The following is a 24,454-nucleotide window of genomic DNA, read 5'->3' as shown; positions in this document are numbered from 1 at the left end:
AAATCACACTGTCTGTCTGTCCATCTCAGTATGGTTTTCTCTTCTGTAAGGATTCTTTCAAAACTCATAAACTGGACTTTCCTATTACCAGAAGTTTTTAAACTGTAGAAATAATTTGAAACTGGAACCTTGTGGATGCAAAATGGCCTATGGTTCTTCTCAATGCAACTCTCTATAAGCATCCTAGAGCAGGGTGGAGAATGTTGGTCTTTCCTGAGGTCAAAATTGGGCCTTCTGGTCTCCTCCAAATGGGCACATGCCTTTTCCATGACATAATGATCAGATAATTTCCCAGCATCTTACTGGGTTTTGCTTTCCAGTTTTAAAAATAAGAATATAACTTAGTGGTAACCGAGGTGCGTTACAGACCGCCGAAAAGCAGCAGCCTGCACCCACCCCTTTCCCTGCCGGATCGGGGCTTCAGTGGCCAGAGCGGCAGCCACCGAGGCCTCGATCTGCCGCTTTCCAGGCCGCGGGGAAGCAGCAAAAGGCCACTTCCCCGAGGCCTGGAAAGGGGTTTCCTTGGGGCTTCAAGCCCCAAAGACACCCCGCGGTGGCGGGGAGGAGGAGAAAGGGGCTGCTTGGCCCCTTTCTTCTCTGCGTCGCTGGGCACAGTCATCTAAAGGCTGCGCCAGCGATGCAAGACCAGGAAGGAGCTCCGTTTTGGAGCTCCTTCCTGCACCGACGAAAGGGCGCACTAAGCACCCTCATGCGGCGTGACGGTGTCACATCTGCACTGCCTCGTTTGGAGGCGGCGCGTTCGTGACACCATCATGGCAGCCCCCATGTAGATGGGGTGCCGCCATCTTGTACGTCCTCAGGACGTATTAGGCTTGGGGGCATCAAGAAGAGACGCCCCTTTTTAAACCTAGGACGTCCTGAGGACGTCCCTTATGGTGGTCTGTAACATGCCTAATGTAAGCCACAGGAACTTTAAGCAAAGCTATTGATACATTTTGGTCCACCCATTTGCCTTTGGCCCCACTGGCCACTGGAAACTGACCCACTGAAATTGAATTTTCAGTCACCTTGGGTTGAAAAAAGTCCCCCAACCTTGGCTTGGAAGACGTGTGGGATATAAACCTTGGAGGAAGAGGAAGAAATAACAAAAACATACATAAGACATCTTTTCCCCATTTTATATGAATAAAAGTTTTATTGAATTTTTTTTAGACAATTAGAAAGAACAAAGAGGAGAGCAAACAGTCTCATGAACAGTAGAACCAGAAAGAGCTTTCTGAGCACTGGAGTGCAGGCTGCTGCAGGCAGCATGCCTTGGAAATGTCCCTTACATCTCTCATTGTTATAAAAGCAGAGAGAGATGTGTGTGTGTTTGTGTGTGTGTGTGTGTGTGTGTGTGTGTAATTTTCTCTCTCTCTATTTTTGCATGTTGTTTTTTAAAAGCCACTCTTCCTATCCCCAACCTCCAGGTACTGAAAAGGAAAAAACAAAAAAAGAATAAACGGCAGTGAGCACATGAGGAGAGAGAGAGACTGCTCCCTGGGAAAGGTATATAAATATGGCAGCCATCTGTCTGCCTGGTGTGCTCAAAAGTCAATGAACCAAGTTGTGTTTGTGGTGTGTGTCTGTGTGTGGGGAGGGTCTCAGAGGGGGAGGGTCAGGAAAGAGAGCACTGCTTATTTGTTTTAAAGCAAAGAAGGCACAGAATTTCAGCTAAGCTTCAACCCCAGTGCAACCTGAATGTATCTCTCTGCAGTGGTGGCATGGGGGGGGGGCATAGAAAGTGCACAGCCCAGGGCAGAGAGCATTCTTTAATGACCTCTCTGTGCCCATGTGCATGTATGGGATGGGGGGAGAAAGTCAGGGCAAGGCAGAGTGGAAGCGGAAGAGCAGTACAGGTTGATTTATAGGAACCCCATTTCCAGTGCATGTCTAAAGGTAGAGGGCATGGCTGTGAAACAAGTCGCCCCCTTTCGTAGTGCTGGGGTTAGATCGGAGGATGTGTTTTGTCAGTGCAGAGAAGAAAATCCTGTTAGGAGCTTCCAAGGGGAGTGTTTCCCTTTAAGGAGATCAGTGTGTCAGCATTACAAATGAGGCAGGTGTAGAGAGTGGGACTCAGTGAGGTGTCCCTTGGCTCTGCCTCCTCGAGGTATTAGGAAATGACACCCCCCCCCCCCAATTGCTCCAAGTTCCCTCTTGGACATGAAAGACCCTTGGTGGTGGTGGGTTTTTTTGTTCAGTCCCCCCCCCCCCCCCAATGCTCAGATTTGAGTTAAGGCTATTGAAATTGCAAGAGCAAAACCTGTGAAGCCATGTAGGCAAGTGAGATGGGGAGGGAAGCACTGGGGCCTCTTGCTAACCTGCCCCAGTAGGGTGTCCCTCAGCACTAGCCACATGGCAAGGAGGGAAAGTTTGCCAGCATAGCCCTGAGCCATACTTTTGCTTCTCCTTGTTCTCTTGCTCTCTCCTGTTCCCTCCCCCAGTACTATAACAAGCTTCAAAATATCCAAAGAAGGGAAGGTTAAATTTGATGCCTCAAATGCATGAATGTTCAACCATCAGCCTGACCATGCTGGCCAGCCCCAAACAGCCTTATAGGGGGACTCTGCCATGCAATCGCCAAAGCTTGGAAGCCAAGCTTTTTGACAAATGTTAAGCCACACGCCCAGAAAACACACAGCAGCTCTTGGAAGCAAATGGAGGCTTCAGCTTTCCAACCCCACCACCCCATTCCCAGCACCATTCCCTCCCCAAACTCCTCCTTCTCCCAACAACAGCAAACAGCAGAAGCACATTCTGGCACCAAGCAGCTTGTTGGAGAGCAATGCTGGGGGCAAGGGAGGGCAACAGTTTCCATGGAGGTGACGGGATGTTGGGAGAATCTGAAAAAGCCAGTGTAGGGGGAGAACAATCAGTGTGGGAACAGGTGTGAAGCAGGAAGAGAGGAAAGAGGGATGGGGAAAAAGAATTACATAAGAAAGTATAACCCTCAAGTCAATTCTTAACCCAACCCCACCCGTCTAGCCTTAGCCTGGCTCATGATTCTTTCCCTGCCTGCTTTGAGTCAACGTCTTGCCCAGTTTCACTATTCCTTCTGAGCCAAGCCATCCCTTTGTCAGTCTCAAGGTTGTTGCGTTCTTCTTTCTCACAGCCCATCCATCAACCGTTGGGCTCTTCAAACTACCACCTCACTGGCTGTCTTCATGGACACACCACCACCACCACCAATTCCATGGTCAGTAGAGCTTAGAAACCAAGTATGGCATCATCCCCTGTGACACCTTGTGTGGCCCTCTGTTGGCCTTGGCACATTCAGCCACAGCTGAGGAGCCCCCTGAGATCATGAGGGTGGGGAAGCAAGGGAGGGACTGTCACACCATTGAGATTTAGTTGAGTGGGATGGGGGAGAGCACAGAGGAGAGGCTTGTTCTTCCCCTTCAACTCAACACTGTAGGGAAGAAGAGCAGGGTCTCTTGTTTTGTCCAGGTCTTCACCCCCACTCAGTGTAACAGGTTCTCATTTGCCTTAGAACCATGGTCACTCCCTACACCAAAGAGCCAGCTCGGCTTTGCGCGGGAACCATAACAGGCACAGCACCTATTCTTTCTAGCGTTGCCTGGCTTACAGCATAAGAGCGTGTGTGCTGGGGTCTTGGCTTCCGGCTCACTGAGCCATTGCTCCTGGCCATCTCCTGAGGAGAAGGGGCTGTATTGGTTGTCACCACCAATGTCTTGGGTGGAGGGGGAGCTGGGTGGCCTCCATTGGCATAGACAGGACGGGTGTTGGTGCTTCCAGAGCGAGAGAAGGATTGGCGTGCATCATTGTTGAGACGAGTAAAGGAGTCTGTTGCATGGTTTGCTTTGGGATCATTCCAGTACCGGCTGTTGTAGGTGTTGGATGAAGTGAGAGTGTCATTCTCTGATGAGGAAGCATCACCATGGAAAGCCTTTGTAGAAGAAGAGCATTTGGGTGGAAGATCATCTTCCCTAAGGATACAAGAGTTTATTATGAGGATTATTAGGAACATATTACTAGCACATTTTGCCCCCTCTTGCAACATCCTCATCCCCAACATTAAAAACAAAAACAAAATACTCTCATGTTTTGGTGGGAACATAAGCAGAGAAAGCAAAGAGCTATGAGAACATAAGCCACAAAATTCCCTTCTTCCCTCCAAAATTTGGTTTTGATTAAGGATCAATTCTTGTTATTAGCAGAAGAGGCTAACAGAGTCAAACAGAGGCTGGATAGTCACCTGTCAAGAGTGCTTTTTGTATTTCTGCACGGCATAGAGGGTTGGACTAGATGGTTCTTACCACCTCTTCCAGCTCCATGATTCTAAGTGGCAACTTGTGGCTCCCATGTCAGTGGTACTTTGAATCTACTCTAGATTTAGCCTATACTTGCTATCCAAGGTGCTGAACTTGATCCCCTGAATAAATTCAACACCCTCGGTAACTCCTTCAAAGTTCAGATTAGATTCACAGCCCTACCTACATAGAAGCCACCATCTGACAATGATTTTGTTAATATGTCATAGCTCATAATGTCTGGAGAGAGGCATTATGCGTTAGGCTAACATTGTTATTTATTTATTTATTTGTGGGTGAAGTCTTATGCCCACACCAGCTTAAGCCACATCACTGCCTACAATATAAAAATGAAACATGAGATTCCTATATAATATACTCCAGTTTTGAAAAGAATACAGGAACATTCCTTGCAGCTCATCCAGCATGGCATTTACCTTCTTCTACCTTCAAAAACCTGAGCTGCAATTGTTTCATTTGAAAGGAAGGGGGCAGACAAGGGACTTCCCAAAGGCCAAACCTTATCTCATTGGGAATCTCCTCCTCTTCTTCCTCCTTGTGTTTGTTCTTCCAGTAAAAGAGTGTCACAGCCACCAAGACAATGCAGACAATGAGCACCAGTGCCCCTGCAGCAGCAGCTCCAGCAATTAGGCCAATGCTCCGGGGGTGAGCTATGTGGGACACAGAATACATGATAAGTCTAAATGGGGAGAAGATCTCAGGCAACATAGAGAGACCAGTGCTATTATGGAGTTTGCCATCTCATGTATGATCTATACCTAGTGCTCCATCATTCCAGTCCAAGGGCTTCAGGAAACAGCTAAGAGATTTTTTCCCCAGATAGGAAGCATGATGATCTTTTGGCTAGAGTACAGCCCTGGCTTTTTCCAAAATGAACCATAGACCTCAGGCGTACTTAGGGATAACCATTCTCACAGAACTGTTCCTGTGCTATATTTTCAGAGAAGGGCAACACAGAAGCCTAGTGCAGCTTCCCAGGATGTGATCTGGGATTGCAATGTATCTTTACCCGGTGGCTGCAGTGCCCAAAATCTGGGTTGGGGGTATGGTGCAGAAGATCCCTATTTCTTTACCACCCTGCTGCAGCCTGATTCTTCATCCTTCACCTTCCTCTTGGAACTGTTGTTAACTACAAAAAAAAAGTATGTACACACAAAGGGTGCCTGTATATACCCCTCTCTGTGGCTGATAAAAGCTCCACGGTGGAGACTTGGACTGAAGACACAGGACAGGGACAACACTTCACTTACACAAGATCGAAAGCATAGTTCAGATGATTTTAGGAGAGGAAAAATTGATATGGAGAGATGCACACATGGATTACCCATGTAATGTACAGTTCAGATTGGAGCTCTTGATGCAAAGGGGAAAATGGGAACCATCACTGCACTGAGGATATCCAGTTAACTATAGAATGACCCCAAAGCTACATGCAAAGCAACAGGTCCAAAAATGCAGTTTTACAGAGCTTTTCATAGCAAAATTAAAAGGTCTAGCTCATCTTTTTTTGTAATCCACTTTATTTTGCATTCTTGGGTTCCAATAAATAACCAAATGCTTCCAACTTTCGTGTGTGTGTGTGTGATTTTATACACATATGGAATTGGTTGAGAATTCTCAGAATCCCCACTGGCCATGCTGGGAGATTCTAGAAGTTGTCATTGAAAATGGTTTTTCCCAACTCTGGTGCAGAGATGCGAACTCCATAACAGAAGAATACTACTCTATTTCTCATATTTGCTAAACCTCATTGTCTCACGTGAGACACCAAGATTTCATTCATTGTGGGATGAGTGAACCCAGTGAGGAAGGTCATCTAGGACTTGCAGATCTTACTACAATCAGTAGTAAGATCTGATGAGAGCTCATATCTTACAATAGAACAGAAACTGGGACAACAGAGACAAATACCTAATGCTTCCTTTGCCCCCTTTTTTGTGTAATGGATAAACTGATAACTAAAGGGAGGCAGGGAGGCAATATACTGCTCTTGGAGGGCATTCAGTTCTTTTTCCCCATCCCATTTCTGTGTCTACACCTAACAGACAGTAAATTTGACTGAGCTGTAAAAGACAACCAACTCTAAGTTCTTCACTGTAAATGACTTACGTGCAATTACTTGAACTTCAAGGGAGCAAGTGCTGCTTCCAATGACATTAGAGGCCACACACTGGTAACGTCCGGAAGACACAGTGCTAATATTGCGCAGAACAACAGTACCCTGAACTTGGTCTACATGGGAAAGAAGGAGGGGAAAAATCTAAATTAAATGAGAATTTGGAGGAAGGGAAGGCAATCATTCCATAAAAACCCTGAAATGGCAAATCCAGGAAATGGTAAATTCTATTGCAAGACTCTTAAGAGATAAATGAGAAAATAACCTTCAGATGAAAGCATCAGACACTGATAAGATTAGGGTCTAAGCAGCTTAAACTGGACATTTTCTTCTCAAAGATTATTATTTTTATGTATGTAAAAGCTTAGGACCAAGTGAACAAAGCAAGAAAACTAGCAAGGGCCACTAGTAATTTAACTGTCAATTTAACAAGGACCTAGAGCACAATTGTCACTTGTTTAGCATTTTGGGTATAAGGAGTCACTGGTACATTGGATTTAGGACAATGGAGGCCAACTGTAAACAGCGTGGGTGCCAATAACTCCCAGAGGGCTGCAACAGCAAGCCTGAAGCTATTGGAAGTGACATCATATTTAAAACTATTTCAAAACTGGCCAATATCCAGTTGTTGCTGCTTTTTGCCCTTTTCCATATTTAGGGAGTATGCTACTACATCACATTCAAACCACTATAGCACACTCTCTTTTTGGCTCTCTTGTTGATGCACTACTGTCATCTCTGGAACAACATAGAATGTGGCACATAAGTTTAAAGAAGCAACCTGTTCCTTGTTAATATCATTTTCTGCTTAAATAGTGAGATTAATAGCCCTATCATTACTCATGTATCATTTTGAAGGAGTCATCTGACTACTGCTTGGAGATTTTTGTTTCGTATTTTGTGCTTGACTGCTGCTGCTGCTGTTTTGCTTTTTTAAAAAAAGTTTCATGATTTCATGATTGGTTTGTTAAAAAGTTTGAATTTTTCTTTTAAAAAATTTAGACATAAATTTAATAATTAATTGCATGCACATTCCTAGCTGAACCTAAGTGGTAGGGATTGATTATCTTCCTTTCCTTCCCCAAAGGAAATTCCCACTTTCAAGATTTTTCAAGGAGAGGTTCATGTGGATGTGAATAGTTTTGCCCCAGAAACCCCCATACCCCACCTTTCGATATTTTCACAGGTGAAGGGTATAAACAATCAGGGAAAGTTGAGAGAGAGCACAAGAGGCACTGCCCTTACTCAGAATTACTCGTGTAGCATTATAATGTAGCTAAACCATATTGACTACATGGTAGTCAATATGATTCCATGATTGACTGGTATCACTGCCTGTGGAAAGGAAATTATGCTGCTGAGAAATCACATATTTTTAAACAGCTATTGGGTAGGGCAATGTAGTGTATGTGGCAAATTGTTTCAATACATTTTAGTGCTAGGAACATTCAGGAAAGCCCTAGAACACAGGACTGTATCTAAAGAATGCAGGAATAGATGAAAGTTGACTTTGAGCAACACAGTACATGGATCAGCTAAAGGTTTTGCCATATGATTTTTCAAATCATATTTTTTTCAGCACAAGTTAGTATTTCAGCAGCAGCAGCAGCACCATGATCAGAAACCTCTGCCCAGTACAATATAAACTCAAACTGAAAAATCAAAACATGGCTGTTATATTTACATCACTACTTCATCTGGTACTGGTCTGACAACAGCTATAGTAAAGCAAGAGACAATAGACTATTGATTAGTCAACTCAAAAACTAAGAGCTCTGATGGATATGTAAGATAAGGCTGGCTCACCTGTACCACCGTCTTGCAAGCCAACTATGGCACAGAGTCAAAGAGACGCTTGGGCCTACTTCACTTGGAATGAAGTACTACAGAGACAGAACTACAGTACAGGGAACTTGCAATGGCAACATGTCATGCTTTGCACTTGATTTCTGGCAAATTTGTTGGAAACCTTGGCCACTGCTATACGAAGGAGAGTTTAATAATAATTTTAAAAATAATACTGTACTATAATTGGAAATTCCACTAGAGGGCACCCTACACTCTATAGGCTCCAATGTCTTCATTCTATCAAGCATAGTATTTTTCTCCAGTTTATTTTTTTGTGTGTTTGTTTGGCTTTATAGTATCATTACATATACACAAGTCCTCTTCTACCACATTCTTGTGGGCTGGAATTGACCCTGGGTTCTCAAAGGCAGTATACACCAACAGAAAACTAGAAGGGAAAAAAGCTCCAAGCAGATAATCAAAAAAAGCGTTAACACTATTGAATTGTGTTAACTGAATAGTATTGAATACCAGAAGCAACCTAGGGGATAGAAAACAGTAGACGCCTACAGAAAAGCAATATAACAGAGTATCACAACTTTATCAGGCTACATGTAAGCAAATGATAACTGTACAGATATTACAAACAGCAAATAAATAAATGGAAACTTTAAATTGTTTTAACAAAGTGTCAAAGTGTCAGTATGTGATTCATAGCAACAAGAACCTATGGGCAGTAGAATAAGACCATGTGCAACACTTGTAAGGATAAAGGCATTCAGATAACATTATAAAACAAGAACAGCTTCAGTACTGATGAAGAGTCCTATAATCAGGTAAGAAAGTTTACAATGAAAGCTAATACTATGTTTGTTACTTTTTTGAAACAATGCATGGCTTCCATTTGTTTGTTTGGTGTTTGCAGTATCTAATCTATATAGTTGTCATTTGCATACATGTGGCCTTATAAGTTGTGATACTTTGCTGTACTGCATTGCCTATAGGCTTCTGATGTTTTGTATGCCCAGTATTTCTTATAATAGTATTCATTATCCCATTAGCACTTTTTTATGAACTCTTGGAGTTTTCTTCCCCCTCTGGGGCTTCTCTTGTTTGGAGACACCCCCCCCTTCCTGGTTGTTTGTGAGTCTCGAATACAGTGTAGCAAAAGCTCTGACATTTTGGCAAGGATTTCTGCCATCTCAGAATTGCCTAGCAAAGTACAGATTGGATCAGCACCAAATGGCTGGCCACCAGGAAGGAAACTGGCTACAGCAGCTTTGAATACAATGATGATGTGGAATAACTGTGATCTACATTGGTGCAAAGATTACCCACACCAATGAAATCACAACTCTTCCAGATATTTAAGGTAAGGTATCATGACAACAATATTAAATGCTTTCCTCCTCTGCATGACCTTTTTGGATTTGATTTGGTGTTTTCATTCAATATTACGGAACTGGACAGCAGTTTGGAATACACAACATTTGATGTAACATCACTGTCAGTGGGACAAGAAATTGAACAAAACAATCAGGTAAAACAAGAATTCAATGCTCACCTTGTGTGGCTGTTGGAGGCAGCTTGGGCGCACTGTCTAATCTTTCCCAGTAGTAGGTTGGCCGAGGAATGCCCTCTTCTGAATTGCAAGTTAATGTGATGTCGCTGCCAATGTTTAAAGAGCCCTGAATTCTGCAGACCGGGGCAGAGGGAGGAACTGCAAAATGACAGCAAATGGCAAAGTGACAGACAAGTTAGGATTTATGGCTAAAGATGGTGCATTTTCTTCTGTCTTCCACATTCTTGTGGACTGTAAGCCACAAGGAATTATCCCCCTCCCCTAAGTAAAAAAAAAGTTGAGAAAAGAAAAGATACAGATGGTTTAAGATTACTCAGGAAGCAACAGGCGGGGTCACCTGCTAAGGCATTTGTAGCTAGTGAGCAAGTTTTGTCATAATGGCTGGCATAATTGTGGCCATTTTCGATTAGGGCCCTCTACAGGGAAGAACAACATCTGCAGCTCCCCGCCAGCTAACACAATAAAGATATCATTAAAACTCCTTTGCTTCCAGCCAAATTCTGTTATCTGGATGAGGATGGGAGGTTTAATGTTATTCCCTATGCAGAAAGATGGCATCAGTAGTGAGAAAAGTAGGTACTATATCTTTGGTAGCACAAATATAACAATGGTGAGGGAAGTTAGAGAAGATAAAAATGGACGATACAGACACAATTCTTCATTTCTTTTATATAACAGTTTCCCACTTGTGTATTGCTCTACAAGTACTACTGTTGCGATCTGTAGTGTAATTACTGGGGAGCTGGAGTTCCAGATTCTGGAAGTTTCTCTACAGTTGCAATATGACGAAAGATCAGAGTTGAAAAAGCTCTTATTTGGAGTACCACTCCCAGAATCCCTAAGTCTACTTGGCCACTGGGGATCCTGGGATTTGCAGGCCAAAAAGTAACTTTTCCAAGTTCCATGAAAAAAGAAGCTTTATTCAGGCTTTATTCACATTGCTTTCTTCAACAAAGAAGCAGAGGCACCTAACCCTGCACAATTCCATTACTCACAGGACCAGGAACATATTTTCTGTTCATGTGGAAGCTTTACATTTAGCAAGAATCATGGAAAAATCAAGGATCTTGCTTACATAGCAATAGCAATAGCAGCTTTGTTTACAGTCAGCCCTTCTTATACACTGATTTTTTATACACGGATTGAAGCATCCACAGTTTGAAAATGTTCAAAAAAGTACAAATTTCAAATATCAAACCTTAAATTTCCATTTTTATAAGGGACACCATTTTGCTATGTCACTATATTTAATGGGACTTGAGCATCCATGGATTTTGTTATCCATGGGGGATCTTGGAACCAAACCCCAGTGTATAACAAGGGTCCACTGTATACTGCTTCATACCATACTAAGCAGTCTCTAAGCAGTTTACAAGCCATTTGCCTCCAACAAGTTGGGTACTCATTTTAGCAACCTGGGAAGGATGCAAGGCTGAGTCGACTCTGAGCCCCTGGCTGGGACTGAACTCACAAACTTGTGGTTGTGCCTTGTATTCTGCAGAGGGAGGAACTATAAATGACAGCAAATGGCAAAGTGACAAACAAGTTAGGATTTATGCCTAAGGATGGTGCATTTTCCCCTGTCTTCCACATTTTTGTGGACTGTAAGCCACAAAGGATGATTCCCCCCACCCCAAGTAAAAGGGTCTTGGATTCTATATCAGAGCCTTCATTCTCAGATTCAGAGTCCATCCCAAGATCATGGAGGCAGGGCATGACAGCAGCTGAGAAGGTTTCATTGGCAGAAAAGTCCCTTAATGTAATGGGCTGAGTGAAAAGTTCTAAATAGCAGCTGCACATTTCTTGTTGTTAACTGCCTTGTTGTTATTCATGTTCCTTTTGTCAACACAGGGAGAGGGTTTGTGGTTTGTGAATGAGTGAGTGAGTGGCTGCAGTACTGCCATTTGACCACTGAGCCACCAGGAGTCCATGCAAACAGGGACCTCTCCTCTTCTGACATGTCATTTTCTATGGGAGGAAAGGTCGTCATTGGTGTTCCCCTCTCCCAACAGCCCAGAGAACAGAATACTCCTCTCTCCTTAAAATCTCTGGGATGCTGAGTCTTCTGGTTGATTTCCCAAGGACAAAACAGGACAGCACCTGATGAAGCTGTTGTGATGTCTCAGAATGCCTACAAACATTTGAAGCTCCTAAGGAAAGGTAATTCAAAACAGGGGTAATATGTAAATGGTCTAATTTCCATGAGAAAAGTGAAAGTTGTTTGGGAAGATGAGGGTAGATACCTTTCAGGAACAGGAGGCGCTATCTGAACAGATACAGAAATGAAGGGTGAGAAGACTAAGTTGAAAGAGGGTATGAAGCAGAGGGACCAAAAAAATCTAAGGGCATAGTCACTGAAAGAAAGAGGCAGTAAAGGCAAAGAACATGACAGCTTGTTAACTGCTGTCAACTAGCTGACAGCTAACCAAGGGATGGGAAAGTAGAGGAAAAGGGCTTGAAGCAATTGAGGGGGAAATTATGGACGTGGCATGTGGTCTCAGAAAAAAGAAACAGTATTAAAAAATAATGAATCCATCCTTAGTTTCATTTTCCAAATTACTGTCTTTCAAGGCAGCTTACAGAGTAAAAAGATACAGCACATGTATTAATGCAATTATAGGAAATAACAATATAAATATTATAATACATATATATTATTTTATGCATGAGTGCACATTTATACAGAATTACATATAATATGTATGTATACGATGTGTATATTTTAAAATATAAGAAAATGCTCCTTTGTGATTAGCATTTGAGAGAAAGGAAGGGCAGGCTGTGTATGTTAAATTGTGGGTTATTTTCCTTGTCATTAATACTGTGTCCTGTTAGTATCATATAGTACCAATTAGTTGATTCCCAGGGATCATTTCCAACACCTCATGCCTTGTAAGAGCTAGTTTCTCTAAGCAATTTCTCTGTACCCAGTACCTGATACCTTTTTGTTCTGGACTGTCTAAGGTTATGAGGCTTTGTACCTTCTTCCACCTTGCTCCTCAGGTTCTGATCTGCCTGCCTTGAAATCTCACCTTCCTTCTTGATTATGGCCCTTGCCTATACTGCTCTACGTTAATAGTAAGCTCCATTGGGCCTTCTCACCAGCCCCGAACTGATCATCCTTTAGGGAATGTCAGAACAGAAAAGCAAATAAACTTTGAAAATTAGGTGATTAGGAGCTGGAGGGACAAGGACACCATTTTCCCTGTTCCCTTTGCTGATACAGTTCCATTACCTAAGAAGGGACAGTGAAACAGAAGAAAACAAATATCTCCATCCAGTTTTCAAGAAGTAATAGTTCCTTGTTTTTGTTTTCTAGCAATGACGGGCCTGGAGGAGAACTAAACAACATTTCTATGTGCTGAGTAAGTATTTGACATCACCATTTGCAAGTCCAAAGTATCCTTACATATATTATACAACTACAGAGAAAATGACACATGGCACTAAATCTGGCTATTGATGTCCTGTAGTTATTTCTAAAATTATTGTTAATAGCAGTTAGGTAGAAGATAAATAATTTTCTCTCTGCTGCAATCCCAATAAAAATCAGAGAGAGTTATAAGTTCCAAAAGGCAAGCTCCCATATCTTTGCCTGGAATATCTTGTGTTTGGTGAGTAATGATTTCCATAACAGATGAGTGGGTAGCACAATTTTGTCAGCAGTATTTTGGTGAGGAAAGAGGTCAGCACCCATATGCCATAATTCTGACAAAATATTGCCTTTTGCAAGGTGGGAGTAGGATAGGCAAACCTTAGAGAAGCCACTTTTTTCTGTGTTGGATTCTGTGAAGTACAGTCCCAAAAAGTATTTTCTGCAGCTTTGGAAGAAACAAGTCATTTCAAGCAATATGGCTACCATGACATCCAACGGTTCCACCATCAGTAAGGCAACAAATCTATGCCAGGTTCTAGTTTGAACTTTAAAGAAGCTATTGAAGGTGGTGAACTTACTTTGAAGAGTAGAGCTCAAAACCATGGAAAGCTTCTTTAATATTTGCTCTGATGCTTGGATCAAATTAACCACCCCACTTACACTGAAAGCAACAACTGCCACTGATGGCATCAAGTTTTTCCTTACATTGCCCAGAGTTCTAGAGCAACCAGCAACTGGAAAGTAAAGACTGAAGAAATGCTAACAGGAAGTTAACATTGGTGGTATAGATTGCCTTCCTCTATTTCCACAATTCTGACTGTCTTAGAGAACTTTTAAAATAAAATAACCACTTACCAAGGGGCTTTGGATTGTCAAGGAAGAGTCTATACCAACATTTGTGGGTGCATGAATACTGTCAACTAGGACAGAATACTTTTCAACAGTCACTCTACTGCTGAGAAATTCTTGAAACTGTGGTGTGAGTTATATTTTACTGCTGCACAGTCTGTTCTGTTACAATTTTATGGTTTTTAAAGAGCATGTTAATTACTTTTGGTTACATTCAATGGTTTATGCTGTAAAGTGCTTTGAAGATAGAATTTAAGAAGTGGCATATCAGATTAGGAAATAAATAAAGTAAAATGACTGTCCCAACAATCCCATTGCTCACACCTCATTCCTATCTAAAACCTTGAATCCATTTGCCCTGTTCCATTCAAATGTCAAAGCACATACCCAATACGTTGAGTCCAATGACTCCAATATTCCGGCCCCCTCGGTCTGGTAGGTTGTTGACCAAGCACTGGTATGTTCCAGTGTCCGACAGCTGGGTATTATTGATGAAAATGGAGGCACTGGTGGTTGGCATTGTCATTGCAAACCCCACTCGCCCATAAAACTGGGGTGCACCATCAAAAATTTGACCCCCCTGGTAAATAATAACCTGTAAAACAAAGACACAACATGGCCTGAAGCAGAATAAAGGTTACAACAAGGGCTGGCTTGCTCATTATGCACAAGCTTCAATGCCCTGTGGTTTTAGTGCAATTTAAAAACAACAATTGTTTTCAGAGCCTAAGATAAACCATATGGAGTGCCTGGATCCTTACAATGCATGCCATTTCTATTTTTGCTACTATGGAGAAGTACTCACGCAGCAGATTTAAATGATAGAGGGAAAACTACACTGAAGTGCCCCCTAAAGGGAAGCGTTAGACCTATTTTGCTTTATCTTTCTGCTTAGAAACAGAACACAGAGAAGCTTATAAGCAGGTACGCTTCTAAAAAATCCCTCCCTTGGTTGTAGGTGAATTTTTCTCTCATGCCAGTTTTGACCTTTGAAGCCCTACACAACTTGGATTATATCACAAAACTGTATCCCCTTATACAAGGCAGTGTGAACTTTACGATCTGCAGAGGAGAGCTTTCTCTTACTCCTACAATCTTTGCAGGTGCAGTTGGTAAAGACTTGGGACAGAGCCTTCTCTATGGGCACTCCCAAACTGTGGAACTCTCTTCTATGGAACAAGATCACATCCTTGTTCTCTTACTGTTGGCAGGCGAAGACATTTTTATTCAGGCAAGCCTTTGAATTTTAATTATGGAGCCTTAGAGTGTGTGTGTGTGTGTGAGAGAGAGAGAGAGAGAGAGAGAGTGGTATAGTGACTTGAGTGTTGACTAAGCCTCTGAAGATCAGGATTCCAATTCCTCATTCAGCCATGGATATCTACTGGGTGATATCAGGCAAGTCACAAACAGCCCCAGAAAACACTGTGATAGGGTTACCATAAGCTGGAAATGACTTTAAGGCACACAGCAACAACAACAACAAAACTGTATGCATGTAAACTGGTTGCTGCATTTTTTAATCATTTTTAATCATTGTTGAAATTATTTTTTTAAGTTTCTAAACAGTTTTTAATCATGCCTTAGAAATAATATTGTTATTTAATTCTTTTTTTGACATTTGTGAATTAGCGATTTAGCTTGATCCTTTTAAAATTATTGTAAGGCACCTTGAATCTCATTTTGGAATAAAAGAGGGATATACAGTCAATAAATAAATACATGTTGAAAGGGACACAGGTTCTACTCATTTACCACATTTGTTCCAAAGCAGCAGTGCAAATGACCTAATACTGTACATTAAAATGGAAAAAAATATTGACTATAAAATTGGAAATATTTTCCCTCTATACATATTTGGAAACATTGTTATAATTATATATATATATATATATATATATATATATATATATATATATATATACACACACACACACACACACACACACACACACACACACACACACCAACCATAGCTGTCTTTGGCTGCATCTGTACTGCAGAAATAATGCAGCTTGACAGCACTTTAACCACCATGACTCAATGCTATGCAATTCTAGGATTTGTAGTTTATTATAAACACAGAGGTCTGTAACAGAGAATGCTAAATAACTCACAAATTGCAAATCCCTGAATGTTATTTCACTGAGCCATGGCAAACTGGTGCCAAACTGCATTATTTCTGCAATGCAGATGCAGCTTTTGCTTCCCTCCTTGTAATTTTTTCTGTGACCTATACAGGCTGTTTTATCAGGGCTCTGACAGAAACTAATAACAAATGAAAAGATTTTCATTTGGAATTTATTCATTTGATTTCCCACTAGTAGAGTACATGATGCCATATAAATGGAAAACAATGAAGTTACAGGCAACAGAAAATTGTTTCCCATAGAAAATAGTCAGAACTAGAAATAATCAGAATGATGAAAATACACACACTAGTTCTGGATCAATTCTGAAGTAGAATGAAAAGTAAATTAATGAATAATGGGGGGAAATGAATATTTGAAAAGTGAATAAATAGAATGATGGGATGGTTTCCCCCACTGCACATCTTCCAGTTAAGCTCCTTCACCCTGTATCAACACTGTGATGTATGTGATGATGAAATCAGTGAGCCCCAGGGGCTGGGAGAAAAGCAGAATATAAACTAAGAACCGATACTCAAGAGTTTGTCAGGTGCCACAGAGCTGAAACCAGAAGCTTCATGGGCCAGGTCCAAATTCAAGGAAACTGTTTACTGCAATGTTTCCCTGTCTGCTGCACATTCTCACTACATAGACTGCCTTTATTCTCCCACATCAGACTGTGTGATGTCTTCAGGTGATTGCCAACAGCTTGGCAAAGAATACCTCAAAATCATTTGGATACTCCTGGCCTAAGGAGACTTGCAAAGAACACTTCTGCTACAGCTTTTCCCTGCCACAGCTCTTGTATTATTGCAAATTACTCATGATAAAGAGAGTGGAATATATGTAAAGGTGTAAATCTTTGACAGAAATGAATGGACAGATATGAATCTGGGAAACAAAAGACAGAGAAGCCTCACAAATCTTGACCTAATATACTTATATTCACATCTCACCACTCACACATTCCAAAGCCAAGGAAACTGTAGCTATTGTCAGTCTACATCCACCTTTGCAGAATGTGCATGATGGGGCGGGGTGGGGGGGAACCAAAACAGTCATCAGTTGGGGTAAGGTAACTTTATGGACTACAACTTCCAGAATCTCACAGGCAGCTTGAGGTCAAGGACTTTTTAGATTACAACTACTGGAATCTCCTAGCTGGGGGTGGATTCTGAGAGTTGCAGTCCAAAAGTAACTTTGCCAAGTTCTGAGAATAATCCAGAAATGAAAGTAGCCCTAAGGGAGAAAAGGAAAGAAGAGGATCAAGTTGATCTTTCTTTCTATCAAGGTGCTTGTACCTGTTCAGGTTGGTTGGCATTGGAGAGTGGTGTGACCATCCAGATGACATTAAGGTTTGTAAGAGCAGCACTGGTGGTGAAGGTACAGGGCAGGATTGCCGTCTGCCCGCGAGCAACTTCAACACTCCTAGAATTCATGAAAACCTCCAGGGGACTCACTAGACCTGTAAAGAAAGATGCAACAAGATGATGTATGCCAGTAATCCAGAAGACAAATCTGAATCTGTACCTAGCAGTGACATATAGCATTCACACAAATGTGAAAATCAGCTTCCCATCGTCCATGCTGAGACACTCCTGTTCTTCCTATCCTCTCTTCTCTCTTCTTCCTTTCCTACCAGTCTCTCACCCCTGCCATCCAGCCTGCCTCTTTGGCCCATTTTCCAAGACTTCTTCCTGCTGTGAGTAATCGAGGGCAGTCAGTGGCGCCTCTTTGGCTCTCGGTGCACAGGATGCAAGAGAAGGATAAAAGACAAAGATTCATCTTGCTAAGCTAAATAGCACCTGCAGGGCTACAGATGGGGAAGGCACACACAACTGCTTCTGACAGGTAAACATAGCAAAGGTGACAAGGGAGTAGAAAAGAGAAGGAGGGGCATGTGCTGAGTCTGCATCTGTTTACACTGGGACAGGCTGATGCTGAGACACAAATGCACACAGCACTACAGACAGAGACATGCCAAGCAAAAGGAAAATGGAACAAAGCAACTGCTCTCAAGCATCTCTGCGTTCTTACCAAGATTTCCATCGTTACCACTATTTATTACTTTGAGAGCACTTGGCCTGTGCCAAACACTTGCCTGGCTTCATAATAAATAACCATCTATGAGAGCTTCTGCCCACAGGCTTACAATCAAGTACATTTATTTACACCTCACAATTTATTTATACCCTGTAATAGGGCAAAGATAAACAAACAAACAAAAAAAAACTTTAGTGTTAAATTATTCAATTATGGTAGGTTTATAAAATGTGTGCCAATGTAGGCCCAAACTGCATAACATGAGGTTATGTAGCACACCCATGTAGCTACACTGGAGTTGATGAATTTCCCCTTTTGCACAACTGATTATGAAAGGGGTAGTATGGTCATCCATGTCCTTATTTTGCAAGAGCTGGTCCAGTTCTGAACAATAAGGAGTTTATGGAGTTTTCTCAGCTGCTTAAATAACAGTTTACACCAATGGCACAGTGTTCGTGCAACTTGGAATAGGATACCTCCTTATCAACTCTTGACAAGTTTGCACAATGTTTATGCCAGTGTAAAATGGAAAATTTTAAAACAACAACAATAACATTTATGTCAGTGTAAAGCCATAATCCAAATCTGGGCTGGATTAGACCCATTTCTTGCTTTAAATACATGTGGCTGAACAATAGCAATTTGGTCCAGTTTTGCATTCATGCAGAAACTCTGTCAGATTCAAGACCCTTCTGTACTGCTGCAAGTATACTGGGTCACATTCAATTGCCAGCTTTCTCTCAGATTGGAGCCTGGCTTCTGGAACTGGTGAGCATTGCCCATTGCAATCCTTGAATTTGCTATCAAATACCTTGTTTTTATATATCTTAATTCTTTTGTGTGTAAGAGAGTGTATAGTGTGTGTATGTTGATTCCCCTTTTTATAAATAAACTAAATTAATATGGAATCTGCTTCTGGAGTTCTTTGGGTTTGGAACTGGTACACAAAGGCTGAGGATCTCAGCTTTCCATTACCAAAGCCCTCTTACTGCTTCCTACTGGGCTAAATCAATTTTCCCATCGAAATACGATTTGTGGGTGCCTTCTTAAAACCATTGCAATTTAGATAACAGCTTGTACTCTTGTCATGCCAATTGTCACCCATCCTATATTTGTGCATTTCATTACTTTGGCCTAAGTGCAGTACCATGAATTTCCCCCTGTTGAAATTCATTTTGTTAGTTTTGGTCCAGTTCTCTAAACTCACCATACAACAATTGATTGAATAGTACTGCTCCAGCAGGGACTAACCAACAGGATACCAGACACATCTTGGAGCTTATTGCACAGCCCCTTGGGACGCACCTGTCACGGAAGGAAAGGGGGTGGGATGGGAACAGAATGGCAGCTATCACCCATTTTATCACATGCTGGAATGCTTACGATGCCACCGAAAGTTCCCATTCCATTCCAGATCCATCCCAGAGGAGGTGATTTTTAGGAACGCTTCTGAACAGTTCCTGAAAATCGCCTCCTCTGGGATGGATCTGGAATGGAATGGGAACTTCTGGAGGCATCAGCGGCGGTCTGGCGTGTGATAAAATGGATAATAGCCCCCATTCTGTTCCCATATCACCCCCTTTCGTTCTGCGCCAGGAGACTATAACAGCCCAAGGGGCTGTGCAATAGTGTTATATAAATGTACACATTTCTTTCAACACAACCAAGATTCCCAAGTAGGAAAATCATCATGTTAGAACCAATCCTTACAAGCCCAGCAATAATCAACCTTTACAAGCTGTATACAGGTTGCTCTTCACAGGTGAACACTCCAGCATAAGACATGTAGCAAAGAATGAGAATCCCATTCAGTTCAATGGCACTTGTGCAGGAGAAACTAGTAGCACATTGTGCCTATGAGAAGCAAAATAATCCCCATGAAACATCTAGCTTCCCAACAAAACCAACAGTAGGTTTGAACTATACTGATGTTTAGTTTTAGAAACATACCAGCTTGATATGCATGCACATATCACAACTCTACTGACTCAGACTAGCACCAGGGGAGCAATCTTGCAATGAGTGAAGGAGGCTGGCTGCTAAAAGCAGCTCCAGGGTGGAATTCTCTCTTTCTCTCTTGTGTGTATATGTATGTGCTTCCCCTGCAATGTTTTACATTCTGGCCATGAAGCATCAAGAAGCAATGTTAATAATAAATGTTGCAATTCTTTTCTCCACTGTGTAAGAGAACTGTCTGGCAGATCATTGCTTTGGCTGTGAAATATTTTCTAAAAAGATAGGAGGAACTTGGTTTTTCCACAGACTTCTTTAATAGAAAGGTATGCACGCCTCTCAACCAACAGTATCAGCAGTGTTAAACCTGGACCATTCTTTAATAATGCCCTCTGCTCATTTTTTTTTTTAAATACAGCTTGTTCATCAGACAAAATACACTTGGCAACAGTATTGGGACAGATTTTGAACACCTGTTAGAATTATGTATTTGGGGTTTATCATTCATCCTGTCATAAAGGCTGTGGAAAAGCAACAAAGTATCGATAAAAACAGGGGCGGGGGAGAGAAAAAATAAAACACCAAAATAATTCTTGAAATACTCTGACTACTGGAGTGCATGCCCAAATGGAATGGGCAACACTGATTCTGAAATGACTTCAGGGTCAGGACTCAGGCAACCATCCAGAGAAAGGAAATTCCATAAATGCAGAGCAGCTTAAAAGAACATCTCTAGCTGCTCCCAGTGTTTGGAACAGATGTTTCCCCTTAGGGGTCTGGCCAAGTATATATAAGCCTCTGGAAGAGCAAACAAATTTGTAAATCTAAAACCAGATGGAAGTGAAAATTTGCACTAGGAAGAAGGAAAAGCCATTCTAGAGCTTAGAACAGTAATTCTAGAGCAAAGGTGTGGGTCTTTTTTAGTTCAAGACTGCATTCCTCTGAAGTAATCCATTGGGGGTTGTATGCAAGATGCAGGCAGGATCAGCTTTCAAAAGGAATTTGTGGCCATTTATTCCCCTTGTTCTATCACTCCTTTCTTTTCCTCCACTCCTTCTTTGTCAGTAGGTTGTCAAGGGAATCACAGATGCTATTTCGAAATGTGTGGAGCCTTCCAGATACTGCTGAACTGTAATTCCCTGCAGCCTCAGCTAGCATAACAATTGGTGTGGAATACTGAAAGTTGCAGTTCAATGTCTGAAGGGTCACAAAAGACCTGCAAAAGACTGAACTGATGCCTTACAAAGGCCTAAATGTTTCCAAACCCAATCTAAATCAAATGGTCTAATCAAACAACTCAGACTAAAAGATGAGAAAGGACATATGATACAGGGATAAATTCAGTCATAAATCTGTTTAGACCCATTTACAAATCAGTGCGCACATTTTTCTAAACAATGTATAAAACCCATATTTATCTGCATGCACATTTTCCCCACTTCACATTTTGTATGCAATTTCCCCTAACGTACCCATTTGATATGATTTATTTTAAAAAGCCAAGAACTGTACCACAAAATTCAGAGATGAGGACAATCTGAAGAAAAAGTGTGTTTGAAGAAAAATAGGAAATTAGATTTGTCTGCTACAAAACACAGATGAAATGTAGTTTTGCCTCCATCTGTCACTTGCTGAATCACCTCTAGTATTCCAGGTATATCGGATGATTGAAATCCCTGCAGTTCTTTCCACTGATGGTTTATCTAATTATATAGGATGTAGAAAACAGGGGATTGTTTCTGGATCTGCTATCCATGCCTAGGATGGCATTCAAGTAGTACTTTTCAATAATCGTAGAGATTATGTTAGGATTTCAGGAAACCAGAGGATACATAAAATACAAATAGTTCAACCTGTTTAGAGTCTTATATGTCATGGGCATTATGTGGAATCATGAATGTTTTTTAATGTACTTGGCAAACTAGGTCCTGGTTCACATCCTTCAAAATCATGCAGGAGATGTGGCTGAAGAAAAGGAGAGCCAATGTGTTCCATACTGACAGCAACCTTTCTTCAACACTGAGCAGGATGGCCCAGACACCAATGAGATGAAATTTGCCAATATGGTCAAATACTATTTCCTCTACATTGCAAAAGACGCACTCCATATGGACATGTTTTTCTTTCTTTCTAGAAATTTTAGACCAGCCTAAGACATCAGTATGTAGAGCTCCTTGACTTGCTACTTTTCTATCTGTAGGGTTATGTTTCCTCATGGAAGATTAACAAATTTGATAATTCCACTAGAAATCTAAAGAGGTACAGATCAGGAACAAGTTTAACATGTGAACAAGGTTACAAGACAAAAGATTAAAAGACATTGGCAAACCGGAGCATGGTCTAATACAGGTGTGAACAATACATGACTTGCGGGCCAGATGTAGTACTTGTCTGTTTCTGTGCCACCACTATTGTCCCCCAAGAGCCACTTTCCCACTGAACTCACCACCTTGGCATATTCAGTGGTTACTCTATGGGGTTCAATGTGGAAGATAATTTGGTTCCTGGACCCACACAGATTGCCAACACCTGCTTTATGCAAGGAAGCATTTGCATTTGATCAGTAACTTCAATAAAAAGTGTCAAACCATATCTGCCACTATGGACAGTAGGTGTCATCTCCTCACAACACAATCTCAGGAAGCTAATGTAAAATGAACCTGTTAGCTAAAAAGAAAAAGAGGCTTTTCGTTTAACCAAAATGGAAGGGAGGGAAAAATATCTAACAAATATGTGAAACAACAGTCAGCCCTCCCTCTCCATTGACTTTTTAGCCATGGATTCAACCATCCACGGCTTTCAAATATTTTACTGTGGGATTTGAGCATCCACAGATTTTATTATCCACAGGGGGTTTTGGAACCAAATCCCAGCAGATACCAAGGGCCCACTGTACACGGGATGAATAATTTGCAAGCATTGTCTTTATTTTAAAAAGTCACTACCAATGTTCAGACAATCTGAAAGTTTAGTCTTACAATCTTAGTAGGAGGGCTTTATTTCTGTCCTGTCACCAGGTGAGGACATAGGACAGAAACTAGTGGTAGCTATTCCTAGACTATGGAACTACCTCTTAAAGGAACTTCAATTGCCCCCTTCTTTTCAATAGCAGGCAAAGAGTCACTCGTTTTTTGTTTTTAAATCTAAACATACCTTCAGCCTTTATCTGATTAGCAGGATATGCAATGAGTATGCTGTTTCATTTAAAAAAAAAGACAGATGTTTAATATATTTTATTTTAAATAATAGGATTGCCTTAGGGTTGCCATAGGTAGGAATGACTTGAAGACACCAACTACAAACTTGATTTAGCTATTTAATGGTTTTTAAAATTTTGCACCACAAATACTTTTAGCTGATTAGTTTTAAGTTATCTTGTAAGCCACTTTGGGTCCCATATTAGAAGAAAGTGGGATATAAATCAAATAAATAAATAAAGTTATTCCATTCCAACCATCAATGGTATTGACCCAGGAAAGATAGCCAAAGCATAAGAAGCATGTTCTCTATGCTATGAAGTCTTTCTGGACGTTGGACAAATGAGCTGACAAGAAGCCATTTATTTGTGAGGATAAAAAATAGGGCCCTCCTCTAGTACAAAGGGACACATGTTCTGTTTAGTCCCCCTGAATTAGAAGCTGTGCTTCTATTAATGCAGGCTAAAATAGATTTGCCTTTTTTCTGCAGTATCACATTGGCTCATATTCAACTTATGATCAGCAATAATCCCAAGATGCTTTTCTCATGTAGTACTGCTGAGCCATGCATAACTCATCCTATATCTGCACATATGGTTTTTATGTCCTAAATGTAGAAGTTTGCACTTGTTTTGCATTTTATTAATTTCTGCACAATTGTTTAATTTGTCTAGATCCTTTTGAATTCTGTTTCTTTCTTTAATGTGTTAGCTACTCCTCTCAGTTTTGTGTCATCTGCGAACTTGATAAGGATTCCCTTCATTCTGCCATTTAAGTCACTGATAAAAATACTGAAGAGTAATGGTCCAAGTACAGAATCCTGAAGCACTCAACTCAAGACCTCTTTCAATTTGAGCACAGTTTCCCAACCAATTATGGATCCATCTGAGGGTGTTCCCATCCATCCCATATAACTGAACTGAACCCTTCCCATAAGGCGTCTGACTCCATCTTGGCCTCTGAGGAGGAGAGAAAGGAACAGAACCCTTCCCACAAGGCATCTGACTCCATCTTGGCCTCTGAGGGGGAGAGAAAGGAACGGAACCCTTCCCACAAGGCATCTGACTCCATCCTTGCCTCTGAGGGGGAGAGAAAGGAACGGAACCCTTCCCACAAGGCATCTGACTCCATC

General features: G+C 41.4%; 1 protein-coding gene across 2 annotated transcripts in view; it reads right to left on the bottom strand.

The window, feature by feature from the left end:
• Positions 1–1,138: 1,138 nt before the first annotated feature.
• Positions 1,139–24,454, bottom strand: part of IGSF11 (immunoglobulin superfamily member 11) — a 261,610-nt gene continuing 238,294 nt past the window's right edge. The window contains exons 2-7 of one of the 2 annotated variants that reach the window (XM_042461056.1): positions 17,431–17,594; positions 14,391–14,598; positions 9,761–9,916; positions 6,402–6,524; positions 4,792–4,942; positions 1,139–3,947 (exon numbers count right to left, since the gene is read on the bottom strand). In XM_042461056.1, coding sequence (XP_042316990.1) covers positions 3,506–3,947; positions 4,792–4,942; positions 6,402–6,524; positions 9,761–9,916; positions 14,391–14,598; positions 17,431–17,594 — 1,244 coding nt within the window. In that variant the 3' untranslated portion in view covers positions 1,139–3,505. Of the gene's footprint in view, positions 3,948–4,791; positions 4,943–6,401; positions 6,525–9,760; positions 9,917–14,390; positions 14,599–17,430; positions 18,154–24,454 lie in introns of those variants that run through there. The other variant, XM_042461055.1, reaches the window with a different exon arrangement.

The sequence above is a fragment of the Sceloporus undulatus genome, chromosome 3 (assembly GCF_019175285.1).
Source record: "Sceloporus undulatus isolate JIND9_A2432 ecotype Alabama chromosome 3, SceUnd_v1.1, whole genome shotgun sequence".
NCBI lineage: Eukaryota > Metazoa > Chordata > Lepidosauria > Squamata > Phrynosomatidae > Sceloporus > Sceloporus undulatus.
This window is presented reverse-complemented; position numbering and strand designations above follow the sequence as displayed.